General features: G+C 40.7%; 1 protein-coding gene across 12 annotated transcripts in view; it reads right to left on the minus strand.

Annotated features, from left to right (window-relative positions):
* The window catches only part of TPD52L1 (TPD52 like 1), a 94,099-nt gene that overhangs the window by 7,212 nt on the left and 70,281 nt on the right, over window positions 1-16,606 (minus strand). For 6 of the 12 annotated variants that reach the window (XR_014839725.1, XR_014839736.1, XM_021088707.2 and 3 more), the window contains 2 exons: window positions 7,642-7,743; window positions 1,592-1,630 (listed from right to left, as the gene is read on the minus strand). Coding sequence is in view for 10 of the 12 variants with exons in the window: in XM_021088707.2 (XP_020944366.1) it covers window positions 1,592-1,630; window positions 7,642-7,743 (141 nt within the window). In the remaining 2 variants the exon portion in view is untranslated. Of the gene's footprint in view, window positions 1-1,591; window positions 1,631-3,474; window positions 3,490-7,641; window positions 7,744-16,606 lie in introns of all 12 variants that reach the window. The other 6 variants (XM_021088700.2, XM_085016113.1, XM_085016123.1 and 3 more) reach the window with 2 other exon arrangements.

The raw sequence follows: 16,606 nt of genomic DNA on the forward strand, positions 1-16,606 counted from the left end.
ACTTAGAGCACCTTACTTCCACTGCAAGTTTTATTTGGCCAAGCTACACAGGACCACAGTGGGCAGACAGTTCAGCCTAGTGGTTCATGGTTATATGTTAGTTGAGTAAAATCATTTTTTTTAAAGTTAATTTCAGTCAAGGTCATGAGGAACGCCTTTGACTGACAGGTCACTAGATGGATTCCTGGTTCACAGAAGAGAACCGTATTAATTTTTTTAAGCTCTCTTTGGACACCTAGACTTTAAAAATCTGACTAGTAAAGGAGCTCAGAGCCATAAACTGCACTGCTCAGTTTTCTTATGCTAAGGGGAGCAAGTCATTCAAATATGCACGAAGCAATCTTAAATCTGTACTCTCTGTGTATCACCAAATTAGGGAGATCAAATGCTGTGGTTAAATTTCCAAAGTAACCAAACAACCCCAGTGTGGAAGAGATGTCATCAAATATAATAAAACAGAAGCTTCTCTAATTAAATTACACTAGAGTGTGTGCTGGAGAACAGGGAGAAACTGTTCAGATACTGTTCAGATTTAATCGTATCATAAATTACAGACTTATAGCACTGCAAATGATCTTAGAAAAAAATCGGCTTCAGTGGGTTCAAACTATTTAGAGTGACTAAACTCCCTCTAAGATGTATTCATATAAAGCAGGAAGAAGAGACACAATTCTGAAGCAGCGAAAGAGGGTCCTGAAGGCTGAATCCCCTCGCACTGAGCCCCCTACCAAGGCAGCCCAAGACATCGCAAGGACTCCTGTTTTTATCGGGCGCCGTGGGAGGAGCAGTAAAACTAGTTCTAGTCTCTTATTTTAAACATGATGAAATTATTGTCACTGAGGTGACCTTCCTCAGGCTGCCAAGTTCATTCTCAGCAGAACCAGACTACAACCTGCATCTTCTGAATCCCAATCTAACATTCATTCCTCTATACCTTATTGATAATACTTTGATTTCATCTGATTGTACCACTAAGTCATGCCAACTGGCAGCAGGGAACATCTTTCTCAGGAATTTTCATCTGACCAGTAATTTTAATATTTTTATTATTCAACAGACACCTCACCTTAGTATTTCCCTTTAAAAAATCCTAATGGTATCATTTCTAGAACTGTAGCCCTCGTAATCTCTTTATCTCTTCATTTAAACTTGCTCTCAGGCTTACATTTAATTCTGTGGAAATAAATGGATTTCTACCTTTGTATGTGTGCCTGGAATGTTCCAGGCCCTGTTCTAAGTGCTTTACACAGGTTATACATCTCACAACAACCATATGAGGTAGGTCTTATTTCTCCCAGTATATGGATAAGAGAATGGTTCTAGATCTGGAGATAGCTTAAATAACTTGTTTCAGGTCACACAAAACAGGAGAGGGTGAATTAACACTGTCTATTCAACACCCCAAGCTCATTATGCCTATAATACTTCTGCAGGATTGTCAGCCTTTTTTCCTGAGGGCCATCAGGAAAGAATAAGACAGGTCATAGTGCTTTCTTTCATATAAAGGAAAAGCAAACCACAGAGTATCAATAAAGTGACCCTTCATACACATTGTATATTGATATTATGTAAAATAAATTACACACATTACCTCATAGCAGGCATACTTATGGAATGGCGGATGGAGTAGCTTCAGGGCAAAAGCAGATTAAAGGGGAAGAAAAAGAAAGAAAAAAGAAGATAGAACAATATAAGTACATGAGAAACTTCCTATTCAGTTTTAAAACAGCAGTTTCAACTATCTCAAGTCTTCATTGCCCTCCCCACCAAGATATTTGTTTTTATCGGGCAGGAGGGTCCACAGTCACTTCCAAGGGTGTGAAGGAAGAGCAGAAGGTCCATGGCTGCATATTCTTTTTATTTTCTGTAGGTTCCCCTGAGGTCAAGAAATATGAGACTATGTGGTTTCCCCCGCGTCTGCCCAGTCACCCATGGCCATGCTCTCCTGGTCCAACTCTCTTCTGTTCAGGAAGAGAGCAAGGGGCAAGGGGCAAGCAAGTAGAGCCAGGCAACTCAGAGCTAAGCATTGCATTCAAGAGAAGCTCTCCCGAGGACTGAACCTAGTTAACATGAGTCCGTCAGGGAAGCACGCCACATAAACCCAAGTTACAGAGTCTGACATGGGAGCAAGGACTTGTGCATCCATCCTAGGACATCTGGTACAAAGATCCACTTTTCTTTTTCTTTTTTAGGGCTACAGGTGCAACATTTAGAGATTCCCAGGCCAGGGGTCAGAGCTGCAGCTGCCAGCCACAGACACAGTCACAGCAATGCAGGACCCAAGCCGTGTCTGTGACCTACACCACAGCTCACAGCAATGCAGGATCCTTTAATGCACTGAGTGGGGCCAGGGACCAAAACTGCATCTTCATGGATATTAGTCAGGTTCGTTTCCACTGAATCACAACAGGAACTCCAAAGATCCACTCTTCTGAGAACTCTCAGAGCATCAGCCTTCTCCCCCTGTTACTCCTACAGCGGCTAATGCGCCTTCGCACTGACTGCCTGCCTGCTAGTTCTCCGTGAGCTCCACTTAGAAATCAGGCTGGGCTGAGGAAGGGAGCAAATGGGGGTCCATTTCCCAGGCTAGCATTCCCTCATCCACTTCCCAACACTGTCCCTGCCTTCCCTTCTCCCAAGAAGCTGAGAGGGAAGGGATCAAACTCATCACCTCTCCTGACAATATCCACTGAGGTCATTAGCAGGAGCAGCGCTTTCCTAGAACTCAGAAAAGGATGAAGAAATGCAGGGGATACTTACAGGCTTACCCTAGACACTCCCTTAAGGAAATACAGGCAAAATATTTCCTCATAAATTACATTAAGAATTACTAAAAGAAATTCATCAACAACGTTCAATCTCTTCATCTCTTTAAATACAGTTCTCTTAGGGAAAAAAGATTAATGTTATGATAAGATTCCACTCAAAGGAGGCTTAATTCAGAGACCTGGGGCTGACAATTGCACAGGTGCCAACAATTGAGCTCTCTAGTGACCCTTCTCCTCTTCAAGCTCAGAAGGTACAGAAAGTTGAAGGTGAACCATCTGCTTAAGTAACAGTTACAGGAAGTTCAGAAAAACACAACAATTGAGAGAAAATAATTTTCTTATTTCACAACTTGACTTTCGAAAAGTTTCATAAACATACACGACTCTCAATTTCTACTTTCTTTATCTTGTTTCAATGCTAAGGCTTTCGGCCAATGTAGGAAGGAGTGATGCAGAAAAAGACCCCCGAGGGATGGCTTGGCAAGTGAAAGTGGTGTAAATGATCCGGAAGTGAGAGGAACATGGGCTTAAATAGATTCAAATGCATTCAGTGCCCCATACTCTGTAACTCCCCAGCAGTGAACACTCTTAGGAAAAGAGGTGTGGTCCTTTGGCTGGGGCACAGCCACAGTGTGAAGGGAACAATGGGCTCAGTGGAGGAAGGGAGCTTTGAGGGAGCCAGCAGGGCCCTGGGGACAGAGCTTACCCAATGGAGTGAGACCTTTATCCAGCCAGGGCAGCACAGGAGAGAAGAGAGGAACGGGATTAGCACAACAGGATGCAAGAAAGGACCGCACCGCCCTCTGTCCCCTCTTTCAAGAGCCCCAAGGAAAAATGAGGCCACTCTGCTCTCTACTGGTAAGTACCCTGACTTTTCAATGTCTTCACAATTACTCTGGCAACCCGCTATATATTGTGCTTCTCACTATTTTACTCATGGATACATAGAGATAGATGGTTGGACAGTCTAATGAAGTTAGATGCTTCCTCCAAAGGTTTCCTCGCCACTAGATCACAGGCAGTTTGAACAAATTCACCGAGAAGTTCCAAGAAGATGGCAACACTATTATTATAAAAATGATTCTAATAGCTTGTGTTTCTTCAGAGTACTGTCATAAATGTGACCTCATTCTAACTTCCAAGAACACAACTCAGTTGGTAGCTCTTAACAGTGTTATCTGCCAGAAGGAGAAGGAGGCGGAGCAATTCTGTGACTGGGCTGAAGGAGCTTCACTTAGCGGCTATCAGGATAAAATGAGAACCTTAGCCCAGGAAATATTATTTATTTTTATAAAAATCTAAATTAAATCCTCATGTAGTGCTTTTCACCCAGTTATTAAAAAGCCCAAATTCTAGGTTTTAAAATCAATAAATATTAACCTATAATTATTTTAAAGAAAAACTGAGGGGTGCTGTTTTTCTTAAGTATCCAAATTTTGTTGGCAATATTTTTGAACAAATTCAGAAATTTGTTCCCAGACTTCATAAAAGAATTTTATGGTATAACTAACAAAATATAAAATAATATGACATTTTTAAATTAAAAGGGGTTCAAAGTAAAATGCCTGTGATAAACTTTTTAAATTTTATAGTGTGAAAATAAATTTAAATGAAAAATTTAAAACTAACTTTTCTCATTTAAGAATTATTATTATATTATGGAGTTCCATCGTGACACAGTGGTTAACAAATCCGACTAGGAACCATGAGGTTGTGGGTTTGATCCCTGGCCCTGCTCAGTGGGTTAAGGATCCAGCATTGCCATGAGTTGTGGTGTAGGTTGCAGATGCTTCTCGGATTCCGCTTTGTTGCTGTGGCTCTGGCGTAGGCCGGTGGCTACAGCTCTGATTCGACCCCTAGCCTGGGAACCTCCAGGGAACTGTATTCAGTCTCTTGGGTAAGAACCTGATGGAAAATGGAAAAAAAAAAGGGTGGGGCATGGGCGAATGGATCACTTTATTATACAGCGGAAATGGAAGAAATATTGTAAATCGACTGTACTTTAAGAAAAATTAAAAAAAAAAAAGAGAACTCAAAGTCCAAAAGTGAAAAAAAAAAAAAGCAGATTATGAGAAATAAAAATGGACAATTACTTTATGAGCTCTAAAGCTTACACAGTTTTCTGAGCCCTATTTAAGAAAAAGAATACTGGAGTTACTATTGTAGCACAGTGGTTAACGAATCCGACTAGGAACCATGAGGTTGAGGGTTCAATTCCTGGCCTTGCTCAGTGGGTTAGGGATCTGGCGTTGCCGTGAACCGTCGTGTAGGTTGCAGACGCAGCTCAGATCCCGCATTGCTGTGGCTCTGGTGTAGGCTGGCAGCTACGGCTCCGATTAGACCCCTAGCCTGGGAACCTCCATACACCGCAGGAGCGGCCCAAGAAAAGGCAAAAAGAACAACAACAACAAAAAAGATTATTATATTAAACTTAAGTAATTTTCAAATATGACTTTCACATCTATTACTTGTTACAGTATAATTAAAACTAAAAATTCTTTGTAAAACTTGTTGCTTTCACAGGGACTTATCCTTACTTAGAAATGTTAGATATTATAGTTTGAGAAAAACATAGGTCCGAAAACATAGGTCTACAAAATATTACAGGACCACATTTGAATCTTTAGTAATGAAGGCCATTATTCCCTAATATTTTTTTGTCACAGTTTATAATGAAAGTTGTGTATGCTCTATACAGAGCAATAATTAAGGAGAAGTTTGGAACTCCTGAGAAATAGGTTATTCATTATGCTAAAACAGAGCCGCACTGAAACAGGAGGAAAGGCAGTCAACACAAACTCGATGTTACACCCAGTTCTTGTAAGAACACAAGTATGTGTCAACATGCTGCAGGTGTGAAACACAGTCTTCGTTCTTTACAACTTAGAGCCTTGATGAAACACAGAGTGCTCCTGTTCATGGACTCGCTCTAATTTCTGTCCTGTGAGGCACCCTTGTAACAGAGACAGCTACCTAGTAAAGGTAAAAGTAACATTTATTGGTGTTTAATACATGGCAGGCTCTCTTCTGCTACTTGTATAATAACCTGACGAGGCTGGTACTCTTATCCCGGTCTATAACTGAGACCACCCAGGCAGAGGTGAGCTAAGCGACACTAGACATCCTTATAATGTGATCACCTCAAGTCAGATCACCTGGGAGCTTGCTCCAAACAAATTCCCAAGCTTGTTGAAACCTCAGAGAGAAGTGGAATCTGGGCATATGCATTTAAACAAGTTTTAGAGGTGTCTGTAAGGTCCCCTAAAGTTGGAGAAATACTGTTCTAGTTATACTGCGATCCCAGTGTTCAAATGAAACGTTTCAACTCAGAATGTGGAGAAAAAATTTTATAAACATGGCAAAATACGTTTTCTTGGATATAACTAGTGATAAGGTCTTTCCTGTTTTAAGGTACAATTTAATTACTTTAGATAAATGTTTTAATGCCATTGAAATGACTGTAAATTTTATCTGTAATAAAGTTTGGGTTAATTAATAATCCAGAATATTTTACCTGTTCATCACACATTGCCTCTGAAGAATTTTAATTGCTATTGCTTTATTAGCAAAAATGAAGATAAAACAATGTACTCGAATTCATGCACATGTACTTACTTAACTCTAGCCTCATGAACACCAAGTTATTAAGATGATTTATGAATATTTGGCATAATCCAGCAATTTCTGAAGTCAAAAAATAACTTAAAGATATAAATATTTGCTTCTAGGTATCAAGGCTGCAGGGTAATAAAGAGAGCGATAGTTCACAAATCCAGTGAAACAATTTGCACATATCTTTTTAAAGAAAAAATGTAAAGTGTACTTGACAAGATGAATTTGATTTCTAGAGAGAAACTGATTTATTAAGAAAAATATCCAAAGCTGATATATCAGCCAAATTCAAAATCAACTATGATAGGTATATAAAAAAGCAAAAAATATGAGAGTAGCAGCTCGACATAACTTCCTAGAATATAACATAAAAAATTAAAATATGACTATTTTTGTTTATGTACATTGTTTCTCTGGTGCCTAAAACAAGGTCTTTTGGTTCTCAATTAAAAATCCTGATGTTCACCCTAATTTTATATAATAAACATAAAAAAAACTGACATGTGCAAGTGGAACTGGTTTAAAAGTTTTGCTACAGCTATGCACTGGAAAATGCACAGCCATGAAAAATGAAAATAAAGGACTTCCCTTGTGGCATGGTGGGTTAAGGATCCAGCATTGTCACTGCATTGGCTCAGGTTGCTGCTGTGGTTCAAGTTCAGTCTCTGGCCCAGGAACTTCCACACGCCAAGGATGCGGCCAAAAAATATAATAAAGAGGTGATAAACATTTATTAACATATTCACAATATATTGCTAAAGTGGAGAAAGAAACCTACCAGAAGCATACATCGTATGATACCTTTTTAGAAGAATAAATATCTATGCATTTAGCATAGAAAAATATATATATATATACTAGATGGATGTATACAAAAATGGAACCAAGAAAAGTTTATTGAAGCATATTCCACTGAATGCATGTTTTAACTTATTGTTAAACTGCAATGATTAAAATTCAATGTGTACTGCATTCTTCTGAAATCTCCCCTTACTACTGGTGATGAGAGGCACCTCTATCTTCTATTTTTACTAGGTTGGGTCCTAGTGGAAAAGGCATCTCTGGGACCAGGTCCACTAAGCTGACCTTCAGAGAAACTGTCCCAATGTAAAAATGTATCTCATTCACCAATACTGTCAGCCACATAAAATGCTAATCCAACGACAGAAAAGAATATGTTAGGAAGACCAGCCAGAGATACTGCTCCCCTTTCTCACAAGCCAGGGCTTAGCTGCATTCCTATGGTTCTGTCCCCCAGTACCTCATGTCTCCAAACTTCTTGCTGATGGCCGTCCCCACATTGCTGAAAGCTGCAGTTGCCTTCTGCCCTGCGTGACTCAGGGTTTCCTGTGTTTTCTTGTAGCTGGAAATAAAACAGAAAGTAACACAGTTGATATATCATGATCACCCATTAAACACTCATCCTCCTTCTCTCTCCTGACTTTGAAAATCCCCTTTCTGAAACAGGTTTGGGAAGACCATCCCTGGAAGTAATTTTTTCTATTCATTGCTTGGGGAGGATGGGTTGGCAGCTGCTCAGGGAGAAAATCAGATCATTAAATCTGAATTCAGGAAAAATATATATACACAAGTCCAGATCTGAATGTGCAGATCTTTAATTACAAATAGCAGAACTACTCTGAGTACAGAGTTATTCTTAAAGAGGTGTATTAACTCTATGAGGAGATGATGAAAGCTCTAGCCATCAAAGGTAATTAATACAAATTAGAAAATGCGTATTTCAAAGTGAAATTTAAGCTCTTGTTTTCTTGGATCAAAGTAACCATTAAAAGACAACATAGAACTAGTACTTATTTTTCTAATACTTAGAGCTGGGAATAGGAAGGGCTCATAATTTTAAGACAATATAGTAACTTATTTAAAAATAGTTTTAGGAATATAGTACTGGAGTGATCTGTTCATAAGCCTAAGTGCCCACTAGGTTGACTCCCTAAAGGCAAGGCGGTCATTTACTTTGTGTCTCCAGTATCTGGCAAAGGGATATAGGAGAAATTAAATAAATACTAGATGAATGAATGGATGATCAAATAGGATGCTTCTCTGTGGCTCTGAACTGGGAATTGTGGCAGTAAGAACAGAGAGATGAGAAGGATTAGAGAGAGAGAGTGGACAGACTTGACAGGAGGGTAGAAGTGACCAAGAGAACAAGATGAAAAGATGGGCTTAAAGTTTTGAGCATGGTGACAGCTGGAATATGTATTGGGCGGGGAAATTTCTAAGAATTAATAAAGTATGGGGGGAAAAAGGCACTTAACCTGAAAGAATAAAAAGAAATAAGCAAAAAGTTTTATGCACCATTTCACAACATCTGTATATCATTATGCTCTAAACGGATTCTGTGCTACATGTCAATTATATCCCAATAAAACTGAAACAAACCAAAACAGAAAGGTTTTTCTACAGATTAAAAAAAAATTTAATTCTTATAATGCACATACCATCTTCTTCCAATATATACTGCTTCTGGGTAAGTTCCCCCCAGATTGTCTGCTTAATTTGCCTAGAACACTTGCGTGCATATGCATGGCGCCTCTGAGAAGACTTTATTCCTAGGAAATCCATGTATGGGAGCTTCCCTTATCCCTCCACCCCTTCTGTCTCCCACAAGTCATGCAGTCCTAAGTATACAATCAGACCCTAAGCAAATGCTTTAACACATGCCCCTGGGTCCTCCTCAGGACTGAAATCACTTTATATATACGGTATCCTATTCTTCTTCTGTGAGGAGGAAGCACTGGGTCTATAGTATTATCAGCACCATATGTTATTTACTTACACAATGTCTGTTTTTCAGGAACTGTAAAAAGCATGTATTATCTAGGTGATAAAACCAAACTGAATATTCATTTACTCAACAGACCTTTCCTAGGGAGGGAAGACCAAGAGGAAGAGGGTCAAAGAAGAGTCTGGTGAACAGGAGGGGACCTGTATCTCTGGGAAGATGTGTGTGAGTAGTAGAAGGGGGAAGGCAGACCCTAGACAGCTTTGGGTCAAGTAGCATATGAGAGGTGAAACGATGAAAGGAAGGACTGGCTTTAGGATGTTTGCCTAATTTTGTTCCCTGCCAAGTCACACAAAAATAAGTTATCCAAATTATAATTTTGTTTTTATATTTTACTACAGGATTTTAGGGGTTTTTTTTTGGCGGGGGACCACACCCACTGCATATTGCATATGGAAGTTCCCAAGTGGAATCACAGCTGCAGCTGCTGGCCTACACCACAGCCACAGCAATGTGGGATCCAAGCCACGACTGCAATCTACACCACAGCTCACAGTAACGCTGGGTTCCCCGACCCACTGAGTGCGGCCAGGGATCAAACCCACATCCTCATGGATACGCAATAGGAACCCTGAGACATTATGAATTTGATGGCTCAATTAAAAACAGCTAGCCAGGTAGAAAAGCATAGTTGGCCTGCTGCATCTACAGAGTCTATAACTATGGATTTGACCAACCAAAATTGGAAAATATTTGGCAAAAATATCCTAGGAAGTTCCAAAATGCTAAACTTGAATTTGCCATGCATGGGCAACTATTTCTATAAAATTTACATTGTATTTACAACTTACATTGTATTGGGTATTCCAGGTAAGCTAGAGATGATTTAAAGAATATGGAAGGATGCATACAGGTCTTACGCAAATACTACACCATTTTATATAAAGGATCTGAACATCCATGGATTTTGGTATCTGCATGGGTCCTGGGTCAAATCCCCTGCAGATAACAAGGACAGACTATACATATAATAAGCAATAATAAACATACTTCTTTATCAAAATGTCACCTGGGTGTAGAGAGTCATCTGATTGCTTTAATGAGGTATTAGTGACATTTACGTCCTCACCAAGAAAGATGCATCTCTCTATGTGAAATTTCAAAGTTAAAATTCAGCCATATGGATAGCTCCATGGAATGTTAAAGATTTTCAGGACTGCTAACTCTCTATTTCTGAGAATTACATAATATTAAATCTGAAAGGGACTAGGGCCCAATCCCTTAAGACTACAGATGATGGCACCGAGGCCCAGAAACTTTGAGTGATTCTTTAATGACAGAAGTAGGGCTAGGAATGGGCAGTGTGTCTGCCTTCCATCAGAATGTCTTATTGCCAGGAGGCAAAAAACATCTGAGGACGAGTTGGGTCAGCTGTCTATAGCTCCAGGTTTTGTGGAGAGAAATCATACTACTATATTTCAAGAATTTTAAAATGCATGTTTTCTCCCCACATTTTTACACCTCTTTCTGAGGCTAACCACCACATTTCTTCAAAACAATTAGTAGTCATTTGATATACATTACTCAGAGACCAATAATCTATAAAAAGAGATTTCGAGGGGCTAGGTAATGAGATAGTGTTACACGTGAGGAACTGAGCTCCACGACAAAGTAGCCAGGGACTCCTTGGGAGACAGGCCAGCAGGCTTGGAGCATTTAAAAGCTGCAGGGAGTCCATCACAGTCGAAGTGAAGGGTCCCTCTGGACCTGTGCACGCCAGTCCCTGTACCTTATGGTGCATCCTAATTGGGCTTGACCTTAAAACTGAATAAGATCTTAAAATTGTCCCCATCCAGAGGCTAGGAGCCTGCATCTTGAAAAAGGACCTTTCTGTCAGGCCACTGATAACCCCAAGGAAGTTGGTATATTTGCATTTTACTTCCTTTACTGTGCCATGAAATTCTGTACATAGTCTATACAACTTATACTTAAAACTTTTTCATCTCTGTTACATAAAATTATGTTCCATGGCATTCAAATAATGAAAAACACTTTAAATACTAACCTTCTGATTGACCTGACAATGTTGTAATTTAAATGGAAATGGTATTTAGCATTTTAGATTACTAACATCTGTTATGTTAAGCTAAATATAAATTGCACCATCGCTGAGTTCGTAATTGATAAAGCAGGAGAATAATGTATTTTCCTTAGATAAAAAGTTGAAATGCAAAGATATCCTCAGGTGGCTGTCAGTTGTGCCCCTGGAGGCAGAAAAACTGGGAGTGCTTGCTTCGAGAAGTCTGTGCCGTGTGCCTCTCCATGGTGCTCGCATAATCCCTTCTGCACAGCTCTGTCCAGCTATTCCTGCGCTGCGATTATGGTTTTTGAATCTTTCTCTGTGACCTGCCTCAACTTCCTGAGATCTTGTTCATCACCACTGTATCTCCAGTGTCTGAATGAACTGGAGCAAGAGCCACATGAAGCCAAAGGGAGGACAGAGTCCAGCTGGATTCACAGGCTTCAGATACAGGTGCAGAGCCAGGGCTTTGCAGCCTCGAGTTTCTGTCTGTGGGGTGGGGGCAAAGATCCATTCCAGCCAAACTAAATCTCTGAAAAGCAAAGCCTCTTTTTCTATTGACTTGCACTGGAAAATAGGAAGTTTCCTTGTACTCAAAACAAAACAAAATCTCCCAGTATGAAGTCTTCAATGAATTAACACATATAAATGTGAGCTGCTATTTGCTTATCACAGTTAAACTTCTGCCAAAGTAAGGATCAGATTCATGTCTGGACCAGATTCACGTCTTGTTGGGAGGCATAGGTTCCTCCAAAGCTGGTATTTGCTGAATTGCGGCAGAGCACATCGGAACGAATTCGCCTCACCCACCTCAGGGTCACCCCTCCTATTTTCCAATACAAGTCAACAGGAAAAGAGGCTTTGCTTTTCAGAGATTTAGTTTGGCTAGAATGGATCTTTCCCCCCCCCCCCATCCCCCACTCTGTGGTTTCCATCAGGGCTCAGTGGAAACGAATCTGGCTAGTATCCGTGAGGATGCAGGTTCAATCCCTGGCCTTGCTCAGTGGGTTAAAGATCTGGCATTGCCATGAGCTATGATATAGGTCGAAGACATGGCTTGGATCTGGTGTTGCTGTGACTGTAGCATGAGCCAGCAGCTACAGCTCCAATTCAACCCCTAGCCTGGGAACCTCCATATGCCATGGGGGTGGCCCTAAAAAGACAAAAAAAAAAACCCAAAAAAACCTTTCTACAAGAAGGTATTTTACAGCCCAAATCTATTTTCTATTAAAGGGTTTAAAAGAGAACACTGCTTTAACAGTTGCAGATACAGCACTTCACCCAAGACTTCTTTCTTTTCAAAGTTTCCCTAAAGCGGTATCACAACAGATTTCCCACGTGAATCTAGAAAGGGAAAACCTACTTCTTGTCTTGTGTGATGAGATGAAAGCCAAAAGGGAAGAAGAATGAATGGCCGTGTGAGAGACTGGCTACGTGGTCTTTAATGTTCACTGGCACTTCTGAACCCAAAATGGTGCCACAGTAGGCTCCTCATAAAAAGAGATAATAATCTTTATGGACCATAATGGGCTGGAAGGCTTAGAAGCACAAAATCAAAGAGTAAATAAATCATAAACTAAGCTTCACTTTTCAAGCACTGCATTTTTTAAATGCTGAATGTTAGAGTTTTATTCCTCTGTGTATAGGATGAAGTTAGTAAGCTTTCCAAAAAGATGGAATGGTTTAAAGTCCATTCCACGAACTTCTCTCCTTTGTAGACCTGCCATTTGGTGTGTGATACAACTCACAGGGGCTCATCAGAGGGGCAATTTCATGGGTTAGCAAAGGCTGAACACTTATTACAATGAAGCAGTCAGTTTGAATAGCCCACCTCAACAGTGCATTTCCAAATTCCTATTCCTTTCTACCTACAGAAGAGATTCAATTGCTTCTCACCTCTTCACCTCAAAGCCACCCACCTCCCTGTGCCTCTCTGAAGCCTAGAAACATTAAAAATCAGCAGAGAAGAAAAAAGAAGGGGGGGGGTGTTGTGCATGTTCTTGGATTCTTGGAAATCAAGGCAGATAAAAAACGATGACAAAAACAACAGCAATGCCAAACCCCAGAACACAGATGATCTCTTGACCTACTACTATATGAGTATCTTTCTATAAAGGAGATAATTTTAGTCTGCTGTGCAGTCATTCCTACTCATCTGGTCCTATTCCAATTTGAATCCTACCACAGAATAAAATATGCCAAGATCTTTCATTAACATATCACAGATTTTCTTTTCATTATAAATCAAACTAAATAGGTCATGATTGCTTAATCAGTATGCAAAGTATTGCCTCTGGGATACCTGCAATACTCTGACAGCTCAAATTCTTTTTTAGTACTTTGAAATCTAATTCTATCCCAGTCTGTCCTACCCCAGCTCATCATTCCCTCACATCAAAAATTTCATCATATGAAGTGTAGATCTTTTTCTAGAATGGGCAACATGGACACCAATAACAGGGATTTAAATATTCGGGGGAAAATAGATTCTGTTATCACTGTCCAACTCCCTCACCCCCCAATTATCATATGATTCAGACTTTTCCCCTTCCCCCAGGAGCCAAGAAAAAAGAATGGAAGAAAGATGCTCTCCCGAAATTATGGTGCTGATAGATGCACACCTCCCTCTTGAGAGAAAGAGATTTCTTCTTCTTCTTCTTTTTTTTTGGCTTTTTGGGGCTGCACCTGCAGCATATGGAAGTTCCAAAAGCCGGCAGCCATGGCAACACCAGATCTGAGCCATGTCTGTGACCTACACCAGAACTCACAGCAACACCAGATCCCTAACCCAATGAGCGAAGCCAGGGATCAAAGTCAAGTCTTCATGGATACTAGTTGGGTTGTTACTGCTGAACCACAATGGAAACTCCGAGATTTATTCTTCTTTACAAAGGAAAGTTCACATCACTTCTAAAGGTTAGTGAGTCTGTGATCAGCTGTATTTATTAAATAATTTTTGAAGAAATCTCATCTAGTCCTATAGCTTTTATTTATTTATTTATTTATTTATTATTATTATTTTTTTAATGGCTGCACCTGAGGCATATATAAGTTCTCAGACTAGGGATGGAATTGGAACTGTAGCTGCAGGCCTCCGCCGCAGCCACAGCAACACCAGATCAGAGTCACATCTGTAACCTACACTGCAACTTGCAGCAACGGCGGAACCTTAACCCACTTTGCAAGGCCAGGGATTGAACCCTCATCCTCATGGATACTATGTCGGATTTGTAACCACTGAGCCACAATGGAGTGCCCCAGTCCCGTAGCTTTCATTGCATCAATATGTAGATGACTCCCAAATGTCCATCTCCATCCCTGACTTTTCCTCTGAGTTGCCCTCTTACTATATAAACTTGTTTGTCCATTGGGCATCTCAGATTGCACATGACTAAAACAGAATTCTTGGGTCTCTCCACCAGACCTGTCTCCTAGAACAGCAAATGAGCCTACAAATTCTCAGACACTGTTTTGCACTCATTCAATCCTCACTACCTATGATAGGTGCTAATATTATCTCATTTCCCAGATGCAGGGGACTAGATTTCTAACCAAGCTATTGGAGTCCATAGCCCATGGGCTTAACCAAAATGCTGTATCTTCACTGCTGTAAACAGCCCCAATACTCACCCAGTAGCTCAAGTCAAAGACCTAAGAGTCACATTCGACCCCTTTATTTCCCTCACTCCCACCTCAAAACCACTGGGAAGCCCCAGTGGTTCAATGTCCAGATCCTGACCCCTCTCTGTTCATGACTCCATCACCACCCACCTAGGCTACTGCAACAGTCTCATAAATGATGTTCTGCTTTCCATTCCTGCCTCTCCACCATCTATATTACACTAACCAGAAGGTTCTTTCTAAAAGGCAAATCAGGACAAGTCACTGCCTGCTGCAAATTCTCCAATGGCATCCAAAAGTCCTGGAATAAAATCCTCCTTCCTCCTTTTGGGCTGGGAGGCACCAGAGGCTCTGACCTCAGCTCCTCACACTACTCTCCAGACACAGCGCTCTCCTCAGCCTCCAGACACCTGCAGAACTAGGTCTTGTCTCAGGGTCTTTGCAGTAACTTCTTTCTCAGCCTGAAAGCTCTTTCCTTGATCATCACAAGACTAGATCTTTCTGTCATTCAGTCTCATCGCAAAGGAATCTCCTGGGACAGGATTTCATCAAAGCAGCTTCTACACTCTGTCCCAAGTCATTCTTTAGGATCTCACCCTAGGACATTTTCAGCATAGCACTTCCTGACAGGTCTTCATTTCCTTCCTTCCCCCCTTCCTTTCTTCCTTTCTTTTTTCTTCTTAGGCTACACCTGTGGCATATGGAACTTCCTGGGCTAGGGATCAAATTGGAGCTGCCGCTGGAGGCTACGCCATACCTTGTGGCAACACTAGGTTCTTAACCCACTGAGCAAGACCAGGGATTGAACCCACATCTTCCCAGAGACAACATCAGGTCCTTAATCTGCTGAGCCACAAGGGGAACTCCTGCTGCTTGCTCATTGCTCTTTTCCCTTTCGGCACTCAAGGAGATTCAATACTTGTTCTGTCTTGTTGAATCCTATATCTTGAGGGCTTAGCTTAGCCTCTGGGTAGTAATGCCTAATAATCAGATACTCCCTAACACTTGTTGGGTAAATGGACTGTCACAACCCCCTGGAGTGCTTGTGGATAAAGAATTAACTCTGTTATAAAGACATCACCAGCCCCTACCCCTTCTCCCCACCATCTCAAGAGCACTAAGTAACTGAACGGCTTTTTCTCAGAGAAGAAACCTCCTCCAGCCTCAATGAGGTTGCACCTCCCCCATGAGGCTGATTAAACTCCAAATCCTCCTTAAGAGTTCTGCCTCAACATCTCTTCCTTGGGAAAGCTTCCCTAAGACCCCAGGCAAGGTTCCAGCCTCTACTTTACACCCTACAACTCCCTGTGTTTTCCTTCACACCACTTTTCACACTGATCACTTAACTGGCTCTTCGTAATAACTTGTAGAATAAACAAAAACAAAACTCTGTTTTCCTGATTAGATCTGAAACTTGATAACTCTAGGAATAAATGTCTTTTATTCAAAAACAAAACATTTGTAGTGGATAAACAAGGAGATCCTGCTGTACAGCCCTGGGAACTATATCTAACCACATGTGATGGAACATGATGGAGGATAATGTGAGAAAAAGAATATATATATATGGGTCACTTTGCTATACAGCAGAAATTGGAAGAACACTGTAAATCAACTATAAAAGAAGCAAACAAATAAACAAAAAACAGAGGAGTTCCCATTGTGGCTCAGCAGTAACAAACCCAATTAGTATCCATGAGGATACAGGTTTGATCCCTGGCCCTACTCAGTGGGTTAAGGATCTGGCATTGCTGTGAGCTGTGGTGTAGGCTTCAGACATGG

Source organism: Sus scrofa, chromosome 1 (genome assembly GCF_054392235.1).
Source record: "Sus scrofa isolate SSC_HxYL_T2T_F1_AM1 chromosome 1, Sscrofa_HxYL_maternal_Yorkshire_Landrace_v2.0, whole genome shotgun sequence".
Taxonomy (NCBI): domain Eukaryota; kingdom Metazoa; phylum Chordata; class Mammalia; order Artiodactyla; family Suidae; genus Sus; species Sus scrofa.